The sequence below is a fragment of the Schistosoma haematobium genome, chromosome 5, assembly GCF_000699445.3.
Source record: "Schistosoma haematobium chromosome 5, whole genome shotgun sequence".
NCBI lineage: Eukaryota > Metazoa > Platyhelminthes > Trematoda > Strigeidida > Schistosomatidae > Schistosoma > Schistosoma haematobium.
The window spans coordinates 12,275,776-12,298,413 of record NC_067200.1 but is presented as its reverse complement, the minus strand read 5'-3'; the positions used below and the strand labels follow the sequence as shown (position 1 = coordinate 12,298,413).

Below are 22,638 nucleotides of genomic sequence, written 5' to 3'. Positions count from 1 at the left end.
ATATGCTCTATGTTAGAATGAAGTTATAGCTTAGTTTAATTGAAAATAACATAGTTTTGTAATATATCTCAGCATGTGTTAAACAATTAGAATTATGAAAAGAAAGGAAGTAAATGACAGTAAACGGAATGAAATAAACAAAAAATTACATTGATGCAACGTTACAAACTGCTAAATTTTGTTATACAGTATAATAGGGGAAAATAACACAAAATAGAATAACGAAGAAAATGGTTAGTTATGAAAGGTGATTCCTGAAGTTCTTATTAAGAAGCTGTGAATAGAGGAGTTCATCTACGTTGTGATGTGTTTACTTACTAATAAAACAGAAAGATAGTTGATCAGTTTTGTGATCTAACTAAGCTTGGAAATATCAGTAGTTGTATGAGGCTTCAGCGATTCGGAAGATAAATGATGACTCTGAGACATGAAGTACCCGTGATTTATCAATGGTTGGATCGTACATGTACACTGTCAAAGGATTTTCACACTAAGACTAAGTACTTGTTTAGTGCTTTCTGATTTTTAGTGGTTTTTCGATAAAGATTGGTCAACAATATAAACTATAAACTACATTAAAAAAGTCCCTATATATATGTTGCATCTGTTACAGACTGATCACAGTTGAGGTGCCATATAAAACCACGGACTGCTGAACATCTTGTTATTTTTAGAATAGGAGTCCTGAATCATACGCACCAATGATCTCACTTATGATCAGACCAAGGACCTTCAGGTTGAAGAGAAAATAGTCAAAAATCGGAATGGTATAATTTCGATTTCTTTCAAGTTGTGATAGTTCAGGGCTATCGTTTCAATACCCCTGTTAATAACTGCCTCAATCCTAGTAAATCTGGTTTTCAACAGTTACGATTTCCTACTAAAACTTAAGGAAGATCTTGCAGTAAATCACTAGGGAGTTGACTATTATGATTTAATTAAAGGGCTTTCATGTAGATTATTTTAATTAATAGGTTGCATTTGCCCAGTTCACGTTGAGGTAAGAAGGCCATGAATGCGACCGCTAATCAAGCCGTGAATTAACACAGGTAAGGAGTATCATACTAGACCAAAACACCTTTTAAATAATCCGTACCTTCTAATGATCCTTTAGTGAAGACCAATCAGTGTTGAATACAACCCACAATCTTAGGAAATCTCCAGGAAACATTTTCAACTAAGATATTTATCGGAGTCAAAGAGATTCTCAACTTTATCCTTTGAGACGATTGTCACTTGGCTTTTAATATTCCTAACCGATGATGAATGAAAGTGAGTGTTTGTTACTTAAATTTGTTGTTTACGATGGTCTTAGGTAAAATCTCGGACTATGAACAACTCTTTTCTTTCAACAGTTGAAATCACGAGTCAATTGAAGCCAGATCACAATGGGAAACCTGGAAGCATTGGACAGCCGTTTCGCCCTAATATGGGACTCCTCAGCAGTTCACATTCACCATCCCGCCCCCCGCGAAATTCGAACACAAGACCTATACGTCTCGTGCTAGAGCGATTAACCACTAGATCACTGAGCCGACATCCAACGGTGTTAATGTCTAACTTCAACTAGCCAGCTTCAATTGATTCATGATTTCAACTGTTGAACTTACTAAAAATCTCCACAAAACCAATCCTGATAATTCTTTTGTTTATTAGTAATAGGATATGTGATATGTTTGTTAATATGCTTAAATATAGTCTTTTTCAATCTGATATATCAACTGGAAATTTGAAATGAAACGAAATGAAACATCTATGGTTATTATCATAATCAAGTTTCGGTTAAAATATTTGACAGAAATTAATTAAGCTGTTATTTCTTATGCATTGACCTCAGCTGCACGATGGGTAAGAGGGGTAATTAAGTGAGTAAGTATTTATGTAGTATGTCCTACTGATGTCGACAGATATAAGTAGTTTGTATCATCAATCAAAAGTGAAATGCCTGGCGACAGAAGTTAGAGAAGATCGAAGAGAAGAGAACAAGAACAGAAAGTGATTGGTATGGAAAACAAGTAACAATAAAGTCTGAGACAATTGACTGTACGGTTCTCAGATTTCACTAAGAAATTTTGGCTGAAGTTAAACGTTAACACCGTCAGATGCTAACCAGCTTAGTAGTATAGAAGTTAGGCGTTCGCGCGCGAGACTGATAAATCCTGGTTTCGAATCCTGCGGGTGAAGTCATGGGTACTCACCGTTAAAAAGTCCCGTGTTAGGACGAAACTGCCATCTAGTGCTTCCAGGTTTTCCTGATTGTCTACCTTTAATTAACTCACAAATTACCATTATATATATATATATATATATATATATATATATATATTACATCGTTTTGATCTATTCATAATCTTGAAGAAACTTAAAGTGAACATTGATTCGGTCAATAATTCCTATTTCTATTGAATCATTAAAACAAAATTATTTGTCGCCTAAATAAATGTTTCATGAATTTTAATCAATAAAGTTGTTTTTTTTAATTTTCGAATAAAATTCAGTGACGACGCGCAACATTTCAAATGTAGTAGACACACTTTATTTTGAATAATTTACTGTTGTATCCATGTGTAAAAATAAAAAGAGAATTCAATAAAGACTTTTTACTTTTAGACGAAATCATTTATTTAAGCTGTATACATGTATCCATAGTTGTATAGTAAATATATGTCATAAAGTGATTCAAGACTTTAGTAAAGTTTTGTTCTATGAGCTGGATGGTTTGGTTTTGGAATTTTCATCGTTCCTCTGAACGACATCATCAGCACAAACTTCAGGTAGAAGTGAAGTGTTCGAATTTCTACACATTTGGTTCAAAGCTTGTCCTCTACACGTCAATGTTGATCGGTTCTTCTCGACTGTATCTCCAATTAGTTTGCTTTTTATTTCTATGTTTGTACATAATTTTCATGATTGGTTGATAAATTGGATCGATTTCAATGTGCTTATTGAGTGCTGATTGTCTTGAATGTCAAGGTTCGAAAAATTCTCTGGTGCTTTTGGAATCACCTCTATCTAAAATCTCCATAATTTTCCAGTCGAATGTGCATCCGTAGTTGTTCACGTGTATTGATATAAGGGAAGACATGTCATGGCGTTTGACTGCTAATTGATGTTAATGCAGGCGAAGATGAAGATAGCGTTCACTTTGTCCGATGATTCAAGACTCCAATTATCAAATGAGGTTACATAAAAACCAGAGAGTTGAAGAAGGATATATATATATATATATATATATATATATATATGGATGAAAATAAGTTACAGGTGAGAATTTTGAAAGATAATCGTTCATACAAAATGGTATTAGGCTCAACGAAGGATTAGAGATTGAATGTATCATTCACACACATAGAGTTTCAGCTTGAATTGGTGGATAGCCAACGCCTTAGTTGTTCATAAGTTTTTCTATTTTTCATGGTAATATCAGTTTGGGTAAATAAGGAAAATTCTATTCAATAAATAAATCAGAATTAGACAAGTTATGTCATTTTTTAATGAAGTACACGGAATATACCTATCGTTACATAAATTAAGAAAGATTGATTCAAAGAAGAGTTCTTTTTTAGGAGGATTCATTTACAAGTTTGTACAACTTTTGATATTTACAATGGTGTTCATTTACAACCTCACCGATAGGTGAACCAAGGAATATCGATTCTCACGAAGGACACACAGTTTCTTATCCCCCACCAATCAATTCGCGATATTGCTCAATCATTATCTATAATCAATGATGGTCATCAATATTCACCAATCTCTTTATAGTAATTTAAAATTGTAATGCAAAAGTGAAAACAGGAAAAACCAAATCTATCATTTAAAACTACTTACCTCTCTAATATCGATTCGATTATCATTGTTCGTATCGATTACTTTTAATAACTCATTAACTAATTCACGAGTATCATCCTCGGATAGTTGCTGTTAACAATAGACAAAAGTAGAAAAGAACAATATTAGAGAGATTAATAAAATTGCATTTTAGCTTAGTCAATAAACCATGTTTACTTACTGTTATAAAATATCCTCGTTTTTTAATAGAAAATGGTTAACGGAAAATTTGGTACTTACTAATCATTACTGCTGACTTTTTTTTAAATTAACTAAAAGTTTAACTTGATACTTCACAAAATCGTGAATTACATAGTTCAACACACGTGCGAATCAAGGATATTAAGACTTCATTGTGAACACGATACATATAGATAAATTTGCCAGGAACCTAATGGTCTATATCAATAATTGCATTCATTTTATGATACAGTTGATTGAGATAGTGGCTGGCGGTGGTCTCAGCATAGTGTACGCGATGTCGAGTCACCTAGACTAGTAGCCACATTACAACTTGGTTGGTAGAATCGGATCTGCACTAAGGTGGACCTGACATACTTGACATCGATTACTACCCAGTGATCAACCAATTATAGATACAGTACATTCAGTGTTATCAATAAGAAATTGTTTCATTCACGATATTATTGACTAGATGGTTTGGACTTCGCAGATGACCTACCACTTCCAGCCTATATACACGAACAAATGCGAGTCAAGACAATCCCTGTGTCAGAACACTCTGCATCAGTAGGCCTCAACATACACAACGGAAAACTCAAGGTACTCGAATACAACATGGAGAACACTAACACAACTACAATTGGTGGAGAAGCTCTTGAAGAGGTATAATCTTTCATGTGACTATACAACATCATTAAAGAACAACGAGGATCCGATGCAATTGTAATGGCAACGATTAGCAAAGCGAGTACAGAACTCCTATAGTTGAGAAACATATGGAACTCAAAACAACTATTAACCAATATCAAAGTCAGAATCTTCAATACGAAGGCCAAGACAAGCATACTGTTCGGAGCTGAAACTTGGAGTACTACCACAACCATCATCAAAACAATACAAGTATTTAACAATAATTTTCTACACAAGATACTCAATGTCCGTTGACCAGATACCATCAGCAACAGCCTACTGTGGGAGAGAAAAAACCAACTTCCATATGAAGAGGAAATAAACGTCGGAGTTGGATAGTGCACACATTGTGAAAATCACTAAACTACATCCTAACTTGTAATCGTCAAGGGAAATGAAAAAGTAGCAGATCGAAGAACATGATGCGTCTGGAACTGGAATCAGACGTCAAAAGAATGAATAGCAGCTGGAATGAACTGAAAAGGATTATCCAGGCAGAGTTGGATAGAAAATGCTGGTGGGCGGCCTACCTTCCCCCCCAAGGGATAACAGGAGTAAGTAAGTAAGCAAGCCATAACTTCCTACTAGTTATAGCATTTGCATAGGAATGCGTTTGACATTTATTTTAGGAAGTTTTAAAGGTCTATGTAGTTGACATTTGATTTTCTGATTGACTTTCAAGTTCACCTATATTAATGTCAACGGAATATTGAATTATAATACTGTACCATCTTGTTATGGATATGATTTATTGAATTATTTTCATATAAATTTCAACATTGAATGTAAACATCGCTATTGAAATAGAAATTGATTAGGTTTAATGAGTCTTAAATGAGATGAAACATGAATTCTAAATTCGAATGTTATTCATAATACACATTTATATTTGCATCATTTAACTTTGATTTTGTTGAAGTATTTGGTCAGCATATTCCCTATAGTAGTGAATTATGAACAAAATTATTTATAATAGCTATATATTTGAGATCATGAACCGATCAATTTTAGACCACCACTAAAAACCTGAAAACACTGGACGGCCACTAAGTCCTAGTACGGGACTCCTCAATAGTGCGCATCCACGACCCCATATATAAGATTAGAGCCCAGGACTTCCAATCTCGCGTGTAAACGCCAAACCTCTAGATCACTGAGCTAGCCAACATCCAACGTTGTTAATGTTTAACTTTAACCAATCCATGATATTGCTCAACCGCTGTGAAGTCTCACACTAAGACGAAGCTTCTAGTTCAATACTTCTAGGTTTTCAATGATAATCTAACATTGATCAGTTCATGATCTCAATTACAATCCAACAGTCTCCATAACTTCATACTAATAATTATGTATTTATTTTTCTCTTGTTTTATGTAAACAAAATAATGTCAATTAAGGTATTTGTCATTTAATATTTAAATCCATTCAATTTAACTGATAAAGATATAATGTATTGTTTACTGTATGTAAATTAGGCAATAGTTTATAAAGTATATACACAATTAAATTTATCAGACCATATCATTGTCAACTTTTGTTTTTCACTATTGTTGCTTACGCTGCTAAGCAACATCAAACAATTTTCAATCATATTTCCCATATTTTGTTCACTTGACATATATATATGTATGTATATACATATATGTTAATATTACTATTAGGAATGAGACTGATTTGTAGAAGGGAACAGATAAGTGCAATTAATCCACTATATCAATTTTTGTGTATAAAGAAAAAATGTAATAATAATCACCTACCACAATGAGTGCATATTATCTAATGTAGGAGTAGGCTAAAAGCAATCGGGGTGGGGGTGGGGTGGTCAAACTAGAACATAGCGCCAATGTATCGTAGTAATTAAAAATTGAATTGAGTCATGTAGATAGATGAAGATTATCTGATTAGAGCCCACGTGACCATTATAACCAGTAGTTGGAGATAATGATGTTATAGCTCAGAATCATCGGCAACAGTGCAGATCTATTCCGTTTTAGTCTCTTCATAGACTGTGAGTCCGGAAATCTTATTTTTTTCTTCTTTACTACTACTACTACTACCAATAATAATAATAATAATAATAATAATAATAATAATAATAATGCTATTGTACTGTCACTACTTCTTTTACTCTACGACTTAGCTTCATAATATATGTTTTTGTGTGAATATGGTGTGGCGACTTGAACCAATGAATATATGCATCAGATAGTATATTGCATTCTACTGACATATTTATCACCCTTCGCCTTGCTATAAGTAACATGACATGTTAGGAGTAGTTTACAGATGAAAAGAAAGAAATTGTTTGTGTGGATAATATGGATTATTAAGGTGTTATGTTAAATACAATAATACTTTCTTCAAATTAAATGGAAATATAAGTAATCATCAAAATAAAACAGGAAACAATCATTGTTGCATTGTATAGTTAATATTATAAACCAAAGTTAGTGAAACAGTTTTTGACCAGATCGGACCAGAAAAAATTGGACAAGTATTCCATCCCAGTATGGAACTCAGCAGTACACATTCACGACTTACTACCAATTGACTAGCAACTACTTTCAACAAAACCCATCACAAACGAGGTTCAGTCATGTATGAGTCAGTCACCCACCAATGATATTAAATGACTGAGTAATATCGTGAACTGATTGAAGTTAAGTTCTCAAACATTAAATGCTGCCGCAACTGTTTATAGGTTAAGCTCTCACTTTAGGATTTTTGAGTTACATGTTCGAAAGTTGATGATATCGTACCAACAACTACTAAATGAATACTTTACCAGAACTAACTAACTAACTGTTCAGTGCCTTTCAGTTTCCACTTATTATCTAACTAAGCTCAATCTGTATTACAAACTAAAGGATAGCCAAATTACTAATGCACTGAGTCCAAACGAATGAATATAAATAACAGAACAATTCCTAAAACAGTGCCTCTACATAAAAAAAGATAAAAAATACAAAATAAACATGAATAAAATACAATTTAACAAAAATGATACCAAGATTAAAGTTTTCTAGGTCAGTCATCATTCAATAAAATGAAAATCTAATATCAGTATAGGGTTTTTGACTCCTCCACAAACCTATACTGATAATTACCATGTGCTCACTAGTGACTAGCATCGTTAGGGAATTCTCGGAGTTCTAGTGAGAAGCCGTGACCGCGAGATTCGAACCCAGGACCTACCAGTCTCGCGCTCAATCGCTTTACCTCTAGTCCACTGAACTGATCAACACCCAACGGTGTTAATATCTAACTTTAATCAACCCACGAAATTGCGGGGCGGGATCGTGAATGCGCACTGCTGAGAACTCTCATACTAGGATTAAAAGACCATCCAGTGCTTCCAGGTTTTCCATGATGAATCTGCTTTAATTGACTCATGAATTCAACTATTAAATTGCTACAATCTCCACGAAACCTCTTTCTGATAATTAACTTAACCTTTCCACATATATACTGAGAATACGGATAGTGTATAAACTGATTAAACGACTAACTATAATATCGTTCAAGGTATGATGGTGTCAGTCATGTTGGGAGCATGCTTGAAGTACTTACTACCATGTTGAACAATACAAACATATACTTTTTTAATCTTAATTTTCATCCAAAGGAAAGAAACATTACCATTTATTACCAAACATAAATGAGGTTGAAATAAATTGTATCGAAAATATTTGGGATTTAGATGAGTTCTCATTGAAGATAGGCTAATTGAAACTCAATCACTAACTAATCTTAGTTGGCACAACAATGACAACCAACTGCTTAATCCCTGAATAAAACTTCTTAACAGTAGCATTTCACAACCCCGACTTATGGAGTAATATCCAGGATCTGTTTTGCTCATGAAAGCTTAACTTCCAGACGACTTAACCAGGATTTGAAGGCACCGATTGCTGGACAGTCCACGACTAAGACGAAACAGCTGACCAGCGCATTCAAGTTTATTGGCGGTCTGCCTATAATTAGTTTTTGATTTAAACTGCAAAAATTTTTAAAAATGTATATATGTTCCCGTAGAATATTCATACAAAAATGTGGAACAACTATATGAAACCTAATAAACTCATCTAGAGTAATTAAAGTCACTTCAAGATGACTTCTGCCCTTCACTTTCTGTTCATTATAAATATCTGAATTCGCATAGTCATTGGTTACATAAGCAGAGAGTCAGTTGTAATTCAAATAGCCCCTCGGTGTTACTGATTCGAGTCCGATAGGTGTTATAGTGTTCCCTAAGTATTGTAGAGGTATTCTGGTAACAAGTCCCAGATAATTCAATACCTCGGTTGCAGGTTTCCCACCGACTGTCTCTAGTCCCCTTACACCAAAATAGTGTGTACTCCAATGTCCGGTCAATAAGATTGGTGACTATATATTGCAACATGATCGGTAGAATCCAATTGACATTACAGATTAGTTATTATGGTTTTGATCACTACTCAATGACACTTATAATTCCCGACCAATTTTTCTTCTAGTTACATGGGGTTAAACTATGACATTCTTTTGATCCTAATCTGTCTTAACAATGTTCACAAGTATTTCACTCCAGTATTTCAGGTCTACAAAGATAATAGTAAGTCTATAGGGATTTATAAACAATAAAAACAACTGTATCTCGTCCATAAAAACTTTGGGAAACACGACGCTCACATTGTATCTAAAACTATTCAATAACTCGTCGATAACGTTGTCTGTCTCATGGAATTAATAATGTTTTACGATCTCTGGTGTGAGAATGTATTGAGAGAGAAAAGATGTCTGACATTAGTAGGAAAACTTATGTATTAATCTTAAGGAAGTATTTTAAAATGGAACAAGAGGTTGGCAAATACTTTCAATATTTGAATGTTAACATGTAAATAGAATTCCCCTGAAGTTACCCAAAACTCTTGGACATAATAACCCTAGAATGTTACATTAATTTTTAATTGGATATTAATATGGTATTTCTAAAATATTGAAAGGAAGGTAATGTCATTGACTTTCATACTGTTTGGATTATGATAAGCAATTCTTTCATATAAATTAACTAAGAAGGTACGGTATTCTTGTTTCTGGTGCTTCTTGACAAAAATGAATCACATCAAACTGAATGATTACAGACAACCAACGACGAAACTGTTGGGGACGATAGATCCCCAAAACTCATATTTTGTAATTTTATCTTATCGATTAACTTATCGACTAAATGTTTAAATATTTGAATGGCAGTCAATTGATGAACTTATCGATTAAATGTTCAGATAGCAGTCAATTGACGAACTTATCGATTGAATATTTGAATGTCAGTCGACTGATGAACTTATTGATTATTGTTTAAAAAGTTTTACCATGACAATATCGATTATAAATATTTGTATAAATATGTTTGATTTGTGTGCCTGATTGACCTGGTATCTGCTGGTTGCCTGTAGAATACATTTCCATATCTTACCAAGACTTCTTGATCGAGTTAGCTGAGTTGGGGACAACGGACCAGAATAGCCTATCGAGTCCCTGAATCCTTGATCCTTCGTTCCGTCCCGAATAAGCCGAATCAGTAGTAACATTCAAGCATAACGAACCTAACAGTAACTAGCAGTGAAATATAGTAAACCAGAGAGACCAATGAAGAACAAAGAAGACAAGACAATCACTGAGGTTCAAGAACGGAAGAACAATTGGGTAGAACACATTGAAGAACTCTTGAATAAGCCAGCTCCACTGGACCCACCGGACATAGAAGCAGCACACACAGACCTCACCGTAGATGTCATTCCATCAGTGATCAAACAAATCGGAATGGCCAACAGAAAAATCATGAGTGTTAAAGCAGCGGGACCTGATAATATACCAACCGAAGCACTAAAGTAAGACACAGAAGTAACTGCAAGTATGCTTCACCTTCTATTCAAGAAGATATGGGAGGAAGAACAAGTGGGAAAAGAATACTTTACCAAGATACCGAAAAAGGAGATCTGAGCAAATGTAAGAACTATAGAGGTATTACACTAATGCCAGTACCAGGGAAAGTCTTCAACAGTGTTGCTGACTCGGATGAATGACTAAGTAGACGCCAAACTTCGAGATCAACAGGCTGGATTCCGTGCACAGACCAAATTACGACACTACGGACCATCTTTAAACGATCACTTGAACGGAACTCGTCACTATACATCAACTTCATTGACTATGAGAAGGCGTTTGACAGTTTGAATAGGAGGACTCTATGGGAACCTCTTCGACACCATGGTGTACCTGAAAAGGTCATCAACACCATACAGAATTCATAAGACGGACTACACTGCAAAATCATGCATGGAGGACGTCTGATAGATGCATTCCGAGTGAGGACCAGTGATAGAAAAGACTGCCTACTCTCCTTCTCCATCTTTCTTCTGGTGGTCGACTGAATAACGAAGACCTCGACATCTTAGGGGAAGCACGCGATACAATGGACAGTTTGGATGCAGCTAAGCGATTTGGACTTGGCAGATAACCTAGCTATTCTATCCCATATACGTCAATAACTTCAGGTCAAGAAAAACAGTGTAGTGGCAGCCTCTTCAACAGTAAGCCTCAATATCCACAAGGAAAAAGGCAAGATCCTCAAATTCAACACGGAGAACGATATCATAACCACACTTAATAAAGAAAATTTGGAAGAGATGGAGACTTTCATGTACTTGACCAGCATCATCGATGAACAAGCAAGATGCTGTTGTAAAGGCAACGATTGGCAAAGCAAGGACAGAAGTCCTGCAAGTGAAAAAACGGACGCATCTCAAATCAGCTGTCAAACAACATCAAAGTTACCATCTTTATTACGAACGTCATGACAGTTCTATTGTATGGAGCTAAAACTTGGACAACTATTTATAAACAGTTGTCTACGCAAAATATTGAGTATCCGTTGACCTGATATCATCAGCAACGGCCTACTGTGGGAGAAAACAAACCAAATTCCTTCTGAAGAGGAAATTAAAAATAGATGTCAAAGGTGGATAGAACGCACATTATGGAAATCACCAAACTGCATCACAAGGCAAATCCTAACTTGTAATCGTGAAGGGAAACAGAAAAAAGGCAGACTGAATAAAACATTGCTCCAAGAATGGGAAGCAGACGTTAAAAGAATGAATAGCAATTGGAATGAACTGGAAAGGATTGTCTAGAACAGAGTTACACCGAAAATACTGGTGAATGGTCTATACTCCTCCATGAAGGATAACAGCCATAAATAAAGGAGTAAACGTTCTACATAATTGTTTTGAGCTGATATTATTATATCGGTAAATATTTATCAAATAAACTTGGCTTACATTTCTAGCATGTTTCGGTATGATACATTCGACTAGTTTGCCCATGAACATTTCAAGTTCTTCACCATCTATAAATCCATTACCTAAAATTTTGGTAAATCATATTGAAATATGGAATATAATAATAACACATAGTTTAAGTACAAAATGTTAATCTATAAACTTTAATTAAAAATCACATAAAAATAACCATGTTTCAATGATCTTAAAATCGATATTTCTTTCCTTACCCTGTTGTAAAAATGATTATAACGACAAAGCTTTGAAGAATCAATAATAAGCTTCTATAGCGAAATAATTTCAATTTATTGATTAAGATCATGAACTGATCAATATTAGATCATTATTAAAAACCTAGAAGCACTAAATGACCATTTCGTCCTAGTATGGGATTTCTCAGCAGTGCACATTCATGATCCTGTACGTGAGATTTGAGCCTAGGATCTTCAGTACCACATGTGAGAGAAACTCAAAAATCTCCATAACCCTATTATAATAATATTGATTTATTCAGACTCATAGAATTATTTTCCACTTCATCATTAACTTGAACGTATAGTTTAGTTATATCAGTAAATATTATTCTTAATATCAAAAACAATCTAAATCATAATGAATATTTCATACAATAGGATAGTTTGTAATTAGATTGATTTTTATTCATTCAGTGAAATACTACTGATAAGATAGTAATATTGAACAGGATAGCTACTATTTGACAAAATTCATGTACTAGAAACTTCTAGAAGTATTCATATCACTCTGAAGTAAAGAAACCTGGATAGTATGATCGGGAAAAGTATTTTATTTAACACATTTATTGTACATGTTAATACTAATGACTAAAATTGAACTGATCACTTGTTAGATGATTCATATTTTCACCACTACAATCTAAAGTTCAGCATTTACATTCAGAATAAAAAACACACAACATGAAATAATAACATCAAGGAATACCTTAAAGATTATTGAGTTTCGATTGAGATCATGAATTAATTAATGTTGAATCACCACTGAAAACTTAAAAGTACTGAACGGCTGTTTCATTCTAGCTCGCGCTCTACTGAGGAGTCCCATACTGGGACGACACGACCATCCAGTGCTTACAAGTTTTCAATGATATTTCACTGGTTGAAACCATGAGTCAATTGAAGCTAGACCACCATGGAAAATCTAGAAACACTGGACGGCGGTTTCGTCCTAGTATGGGACTCGTCAGCGGTGCGCATCCACGATCCCGCCCCCCCCAGGAGCTTCGAACCCAGAACCTATCAGTCTAACATTGATCGATTCATAATCTCGATCAAAACTTTATTTGTTATTAACTTTACAGTTAATCAGGGTGATATTCAAGTGTTGCTTATAGTTACTAATTCACTCACTACCCAATTATGCTTTCAATGATTATATATAAAGATATATCATAGATACCAAAAGAATTGATTTTGGCTAATGAATGGTAAATCAGAATACTTAATTAAAATGCAACAGTGCGTTAACTAAGTAAAAATCAATAAATGGCCATCTAATTGCAAAACAATTGAAAAACTCATATAAATGAAGTGTGAATTAATGATAATACGAAATTAGTTCATTTCAATTTATTTAAGATCTATCAAATGGATATATTTAAGGTTTGTCTCCAACCAAAGGTGTTTCCCCCTTGTACATAGATTACCTTGTTACATATCACAAATAAACTATGATAGAACAGTATCAATCCATCATGATTCAAAGTAAAGAGAAGAACAATGTCTGTGATGTTTAGAGTATAATTTTAATAAATCATTTGTCGAAACATTTATGACACTAAACTAGAGAAAATAAAATAGAATTCAAACAAAACACTGTGGTCTGTATAATTTCTAGTTTGATTTACTATGCAGAAAATAAGAGTGATCTGGTTGAGATCTTTACACTGTACTCTTTCATATACGAGTCGATTATAGTTTTTAGGGTGAAACGTCTTTGATTATTATTGTGTTCTACTTTACAGGTAGGTTAGGTGTGTATTGGAAACAATTTGTGAAGCACAGAAGGCATATTCTGTACATAATATAAAAATATATAAGTCGATAATTTTTTGCACAATATATTATTATTAGCTTCATTCAATATTATATTTTTGGTACAGAATATAATTCTCAGCAAAACGTATTTCAACCAGTTTCATTTTCTTATTTCTTAATCAATCCTGATGACGCAAGACTGGCTTGCATCAACACCTGAACAAAGAATAGAAAGTGAAGTAGTCGAACGCGTTGACAACTTCACTATTCTTTGAAGTTTGATCAGCTGTAATGGGTTCGTTTCTGAAGAAATCTCAGCACGGATTCGAAAAGCTCGTTTGACCCTTGACAAATTACGACACTTATAGCGAAGGCGAGATATCCGTCTATCATTTAAGGGACAAGTACATTGCACAGCGGTTCGTTCTGTTCTACTTTACGACTGCGAGACGTGGGTATAAAGAGTAGAAGATATTCGTGCGCCACTAATATTTGACCACAGATGTCTCAGAAATATTACTCACATCTGCTGGGATCACCGGGTAAGTAATAGTGAGGTTAGATGCATGGTATTAGGGAATGATGGTAAATCAGTCGATGAGATTGTAAATCTTCATCGACTAAGATTGTTGGGCTACGTTTTACGTATACCTAAACATTGAATACCACGACGCGCAACGCAGACTAGTGTTGGGGATGGTTGGAAGAAAGTTAGAGGCGGCCAAAATAAAAAATAGCATTAATTCATAAGGTCACTATCTTCTGACATGAGCCATATTGATAGATACAGATCACTTGATTGAGGTGGCGTGATTATCGTAACCAATGGTCGGAGACTCTTGGTGACATGGTTTAGAATCGATCACAATGGTGTAGGTGTATACACTCTCTGTCTTCCCATAAAATGTGAGGTTAAAATTGTTTTATATATATTTTTTTCTACCAAATAATTCTTTCCTCCTGTACTATATCGTTATACACAATCCTTCTTTTATACATTACAACCATTGAAGTGACTACTTCTATGAATTTGGTGTTCATCTTGTTGTGCTAATGAGGTGTGGCAACCTGGAACAATCTACATATCTGCCTGATTCTAGGTTGTAGCTGACTGACTGACTGACTGATCGACAGTTTAGATGTTAGCCGTTCAGGAATCGAAATGTGTTCATTTTTTTCAATGCATATTACCAGTTACTATGAAGTCACTGATTATACGTTTTTGTAACTTATACAACGAAAGATCGTAAACTTTTCATAAACTCATCTGAACAGATTATGCGATTAATAGATATAATGATGTATTAAAACAAACGAAAGAAATAGGTAACTTGTTGAAATATCTAGATGGCATGAACAAGTAGTCCAAATATTCAAGCTGGCCATCAATATACCAGTTGTCGATGTCATCTGTTATTAAAACACAAGCTTTTAAAGAACAAAATACTTTGAAATTCATGGTATAGTTTATGTTTTTTGAAATAGTTAACTGTTTCACAGAATTCAGTTCAAAATCGATCGGTTATTGCTTTAGAAAAATGATTCTGGAAGTTAACAAACTGGATATTTTAATTAAGTATCAGCACGCTTATGATGGTTGGTGTATATACAAAAGATTTTTTTTCTAGATTCCTCTACAATTGTCTTCATTCATTTAAAACTGTATACAATACACTGTAATAATAAATGAATTAAATTTATCACCACATAGAAACATAATCTATTAAGGTTAAATAAGATCAATATTAGAGACTATACATGACAATGCTCAAAACATGAAATACTTTGCAACAACACACATAAAAAAAATAGATAGTGGCTAGCAGTGTAATCCAGGATGCACGTTTCGTCCTATTTAGAACTCGTCAGCCGGATGTACCTGCATTTTAGAGTTGATGCTCAATACCAAGTGAATTAATACATATAGGATTTTAATATCTTCATTGATACATCAGTCTCATTTATTGTTAATGAAATTACTAGATTATTTTTCATTCACATTCAAATGATTTTATGCCTGTTCGAATAATTTTGAATGAAGTAGTAAGTAAACACAATATGATTATGTAATCAATACTTTTTTATATTTTCGACAGAAGGATTTCAAACCAATCTTTGAATTAGAAATTAGTTGACATTATGAATTTTTGAAAATGTATTGCTACATGAGTTCATCTAAAAGTCTTAACGTGATTTGGTGTATGTTATTTAAATTGACAGATATAAGTAGTATGTAACAACAATCAGAAGTGGACTGTCTGACAATAGAAGATTGAGAACATTGAATTGAAGACAACAGAAATGTAAGCAAAGAGTAATTGTTCTAACAACATGGATGAAGGGATGATGAAGTTTGTAAGGGACAAGTGATGGAAGATGTGAAAATGATATATTTGATGTATCGTTTTAATATTTTATGAAGACACACTTAACGGAAAATTGTTTATCGTCACCAAGACTTCATTCAGTACAGTATGTTAGTAAACAGAAGTAAGCATGCACAATTATCAGTGCTTCCTACAAACCAAAAATAATGTCAGAGATAAGAACTTTATTTTCAACAAGTCTATATAGAATTGATAAAATATGGTAAGTAGTGGAATCAGTGACCAACCTTTTTCCCTAATTGAGATTCTTCAGCTTAAGGAAGTTGAATCTCATTGTTGTTGTTCACATTAGGACTCAAACCGAATACCAGACACTTAAAGCATTTTATAATTTATCTATGGATCTAGCGAATTCATTAAGACACTCGCTCATGCAACAGGTATGAATCTCAGATTTAATGATCTAAGCTATCCCGAATAGAAAGAAACATTTGTTAGAAATTCCATTATTAGTTACATTCCATCTATTCTACATACAATTACGGTACAACGGCTTATTCAAGGCAATCTTCAAAAGATCTATATATTCCATCTGAATATCCTAAAGCCTAGTTTTTCTGTGAGATAATCATTATTTTCATTGAACAGGTACACAACTTTCAGTACACAATAAATATACTTTTTAACATTTTTCACTAACTACAGTTGGATTCCTTTTCAGTGAATACAACGATTATCATGATTTCATTTGATTGAAATGCTATAAAGAAAACATACCTAAATTTGTGCTAATACTTACGTTAACTCCATATACTGAAGTTAATCATCCAGTCAGTATTAATTGTTATCATTGATCTTTTAGAATAACGAGAATACTAAATTCGATATGTGACTTTATAGTAGTTACCTTTAATTTAGAAGTGAACTATGGATTTAAAATTATAAGGTACACACTAATTTATTGATTAGGTTATAAAATAATGGGTACAGCAGGTTTGTGGAGGTTGTTGAATTTTCATAGTTCCTATTACAGACTGCTTCTACTTTAACAATCTTTAATAACCAGGAAATATTACTGCTATTTCGTCCAATAATGCGACTCCTTAGTCTTGCGTATCTACAAACTTATAGGAAATTAAAACCAGGAATTTCGATCTTGCGGAAAGCAATTAACGTCTAGAACACTGAGCAAGCATCTAATAGTGTACACTCTTATGAAGTTTCATCCTAAATTTAAATAATTGTCTAGTACTTCCTGGTTTTCAATGATTATTTAACTAAGATCAGTTTGTAATGTAAATTTTGAGTAATAAATATTAATTATTTATTCTTAAACTCGGTTTATAACTATATACTAGTCAACCCTATGATACAATACAAGTGAACATCAACTCTGAAATGTAGATACAACCAGATGACAAGTTTCAAATCGAACGAAATGCGTATCCTAGATTCCACTGTTAGCCATTATCCATCATTACTTACAATACAAATAAATTTTTTTGTAATTTTAAACATTTTAACCATTATCTGTCTTCGTTCTATAAAACACATTAAACGATTAATGGATATTATTAAATGGTTATAAATATTGTAGTGAATGAGAACACAGGTGAGGACTACCGGACAATATACAGCACAAAATTACAGAGTTACTTGCTAAATTAGAAAAACCATACTATAATACTTTATTTGCAAAATGTTCAATAATTGTCTCGAACTTCGTTGTTCTTGCATTTCCATACTAATTGCTTTCTATTCCCGCTCTTCCTTTCTTGATCTTCTCCATTTTCCGCTGCCAGACATTACATTCCTGACTCGCGTCATATACTACTTATATCAATATAAGTAGCACGCGCCACACTATTACGTCATTTTCATTTATAGATATACAATCATATTCAGGTATTATAAATGGTACATATTTGTCAGTATCAGTGTAATAATTTAACGGAGTAAAAATGCCATTTATAATGTCTTACCTTACATTTCCTATTAATTATATATAATCATATATTATAATTTCCTGTTAAAATAAAAGACAGTTTATATTTCCTTTTACACTATATAATCTATTCCGTATGCATATAATAAAATCTATGATTATTTCCAAAGTAAATATAGCTTCCCATTTAGTGGATGTATAATTATTCATGTGCCCGTAAATGCCCTGGTACGGCCGAGGGTGGGGCGAGTCCACTCTCCCTCTCAAAATGCTCTCACATCACCACTCGTAGACAGTCACTACCAAGGAAGTCCTACTCACTGCATTCTCGTGGCACCGGTGTTGTTTACGGAATTAAGAAGACGAAAAGCGAATGTCCGACGCTTTAACCGGGTTGATGGATATGAAGGATTAACCTACGGAAGTCGGAAAACCCTGATTCCAAATCAATAGTGCACATGAGCTCTAGTACCCTGAGAGAACAAATGGCGTATGAACCAAGTGTTGTTCACCGGCTACCATTGAACTGCAGCTCCTGACGTTGCTCCACTGTCCTTTAGGTCGAAGGCCCCCTAAGAGAACCACCTGGTTCGGTCTGGGCCTTCAAGCAGTATCACAAGTGTCACATATATCAAAGATAACTGCTACTGGCCTCATTGTTAATGTGCGACGCAAAGGCATTTGGTGCTCCATTGTACCAATGTTTATATATTCAAATAAATAAATAAGTTAATTATGTTGTAGGAAACTTGTGAAGATTGTAAAAATTTTCGCAGTGTAAATCACGAACTGACTTTAGCTAGAACATCACTGACAACTTGAAAGTACAGTCTCACTGTACCATAAGTACACACAAATTTCTAATGACTGTGTAGTAAAAAAAACTATTGACACTTTACTACTTACAAGTAATGAAAGTTAGTGAACATGCTTAAAATAAAGTGATTGAAACATGTTTTATGAGTATTAGAATATAACCTAACTTTACAATCAATATTTTCTCAAGTAAATGATTGTAGAACATAGAGAGAGAGAATGAAAAAAATTAATAAAAAACTGTGATCTATTCTGATGGAGTTTCGCTCTCTGAGCTGGAGAACGAAACTCCATCAAAATTATCCACCTGAGCTACAAATCTTCTCCACCATCTCAATGTATGATCTATGAAATGTACATTCAAGGAACTGACGGTTTAATTGATTATAATTTTCATGATATTATAGTTTCCTTGTTTTACTAAACTAAAACAGTAATAATAACAGTTTGAATAAAAATTAGGTAACCTCTATTGTGGTGTGGGTTACTTATATCCACACAGGTAGCATATAACGGTGGTCAGGCTTAGAATGTATTTCAGTAGAAGGTCGATGAGGAAAGAATGGGAACAGAATGCAATTGGTATTAAAACACGAGAACAATGAAATCTGAGACAGTGGATTGATGTTCGCAACAGAAACAGTCAAGTTTGATATGATGGATTGATATTTTGCAAATTAACCTCTGCATCAGTAGGTCACAACATACACAAAGGAAAAAGCAAAATCCTCAAATGTAACACGGAGAACAGAAACCCAATCACACTTGGTGGCGAAACTCTGGAAGATGTGGAATCCTTCACGTAACTGGGAAGCATCATCGATGATCAAGGAGGATTAGATGCAGACGTAAAGTCGAGGATTGGAAAAGCAAGGGTCGCATTCCTACAATTGAAGGACATATGGAACTCAAAACAATTTTCAACCAATATCAAAGTCAGAATCTTCTTCTACTATACAGTGCTGAAACTTGGAAAACTAATACAACCATCATCAAGAAGGTACAAGTATTTATAAATAGTTGTTTACGCAAGATACTCAATATCCATTGGGCGGATATCACCAGCAACAGTTTACTGTGGAACTGAACAAACCAGCTTCCAGATAAAGAGGAAATTAGAAAAAGACGATGGAAATGGTTAGGACATACACTGCGCAAATCGTCAAACTGCATCACGAGGCAAGCCCTAACTTGTAATCCATAAGGGAAACTTTAATGACCATAAATTAACTGGTTAGTTGTATATTAACTATAACCTAATATTATTGAAATAAATGGGAACTAAGAAATCTGTCTAGTTTTGACATATTATATTCATCTCCATTTTACAAATATTACCAATGATATCAACTTTACATAATTTTATACATATACATTAGCGGTGATGTATATTTTTTGGACAAAGATAGTTAAAGCCAGAGGTTCATGAAAGAATAATTATTCTGAATATATAGTGCTCTATCTCTATCTTTAACCACTTATCAGATGATAATATACTATTCATATAATATATTATACATAGCTTTCAATCTACCATTTGCATCTTTCGATGTTTTCTGCCATCTGAACTATCTCCCTCGTCTGGCCTCCAAGTGTTCTGACAACATCGTACCTTTGATGCACTGAAACGTTTCACTCCATCTGATAATTTCAGCACCTTCGACGTCATATTCCGTCACATACTACTAACAAATAATCTTGTGAGTAGTGTTCACTACACTACAATCTTAATTCAAAATAGTAAAAAATTTTGCTCAACTACTTGGATGAACTATGGAAATCCAAATGACTGTAGACATTTACATCTGTATTGATTGATGAAATGAATGATTTTAATATTTTGATTGATACATGTCATAGTTTTACACTAATTGATCTATATTACGTAAGAATGTAGATAATATGCTTTAAATAAATGATAGTAAGTCAATTACAAGAGTTTTATTATCCGTAAAACAAATAATAATGAGTTATTAATGAAATGGATGATTGTTGTCAATAATATATAGTCTGATTACTTCAGTGTAATAATCGATATATTGCATAATTACATGCTCCTAATTAGGAGGATGGGATAGAGCAAATCGTTATACAAACTCATATCTTCTAGTGTATATGAGATGTGAGTTTTAGATGTGAATGGCAGGTGAGTTGGATGTGATTCTATACAAAAACTTTATTATTTATCTTTTTTTAATCATTTTAATGGTCTACGCTAGCTAGTAAATACATATGGATGCAGTGGAATTCGTCAAAGTCATCATTATTTATTGAGTGTCCAAAGATTATTGAATATAATAATACAATGTTCTTTAACTATTACATAAACGAAATAATGATAGACTGTCATTTCTATTTGTAGTAACCATTTGAGCAATTGATATAAAGTCAGTTAGAATAGCATCATTCATATCTGAGTGAAAGGTAGATAAAGGTAATGAATAGTTCTATTTTCAAACGTCCAATTCATACTTTTATTTGTTCTTCAAAAAATAAATAATAAATATAAAATGAAACCATTGAAAAATAATTAAGTGCCTTGTAAAGATCTTAGTTTATTATAAAATAAATACTATTTGTCTGAGTCAACGTTTATGTAAGAAAGTGAAATAGGTGAGAGTATTGATCACTTCATTTGTCTTGAAAGTTTCATCAGCTCTGGTGGATTAGAGTCTGACCAAATCTTCGAATGAAATCAGGTTTGTTTGAAATTTTCCACCTTACACCACTGGTGATGTAGTCTGGATGTCCATCTTCTAGGTAAATGATGAATTTATTAATGAGTGGTTCATTATGTTCTAGTTGGTGTCTGTGAAATGTATCCCTAAGAAACAAAGAATACTCGTAGCTTACTGGTATTCGGTCATGGGTATTATTGAAGCCTTATTTATTTCGGATGGGATTACCAAGCAAACAATACTGAGGTTAGACTTAAGGGGTTCAAGTACAAGCGATAGATTAGTTAATGAAGTAATGAGGTTTTATCCATTAAACTTGTTGGAACGCTATTTATTCCGTATGCCTAAGTACTACCCACATCGACGTACAATGTTGGATAGTATTGGAATAGTTCTAAAGAAAGCTAACGGTGATATAATCAAGAAGTCATATCATTCCATGAAGTCATTTACATCGGAAGGTTCAAATTTCTTGTTTAGGGTCCCCACGATTATTGTAACCTATGATTGATGATGTGTGACATATCTTAAAATCATTTGAGATGAAAGAAATGTGTTAACCATTTATATTCTGTTAGGTCCGAATTTTCAGAGTTATTCTTATCTAACGAATTAATCCACTTCTATACCTAATCTTTTCTAATACCCCTGATAATTATGCTATATCTCCTGAACTCGTATTTGTTTTATAATCTCATTTCGCTGTTCAGATTTGATACGGTATCTTGAACTAGTGTACAAATGTACCAAGTTCTATGATGAATATGATTGACTTACTGACTGACTTGTTAATAAAAACAGATTAAATCCTGTACAATTAACTTGTGACTGAAT

At 33.6% G+C, this 22,638-nt stretch overlaps 1 protein-coding gene across 1 annotated transcript in view; it reads right to left on the bottom strand.

The window, feature by feature from the left end:
• CBP53E_3 (Calbindin-32) overlaps positions 1 to 22,638 on the bottom strand; it is a 63,785-nt gene that overhangs the window by 31,338 nt on the left and 9,809 nt on the right. The window contains exons 2-3 of the mRNA XM_051217498.1: positions 12,027 to 12,109; positions 3,832 to 3,921 (exon numbers count right to left, since the gene is read on the bottom strand). Of these exons, the coding sequence (XP_051064912.1) occupies positions 3,832 to 3,921; positions 12,027 to 12,109 (173 nt within the window). The remainder of the gene's footprint in view (positions 1 to 3,831; positions 3,922 to 12,026; positions 12,110 to 22,638) is intronic.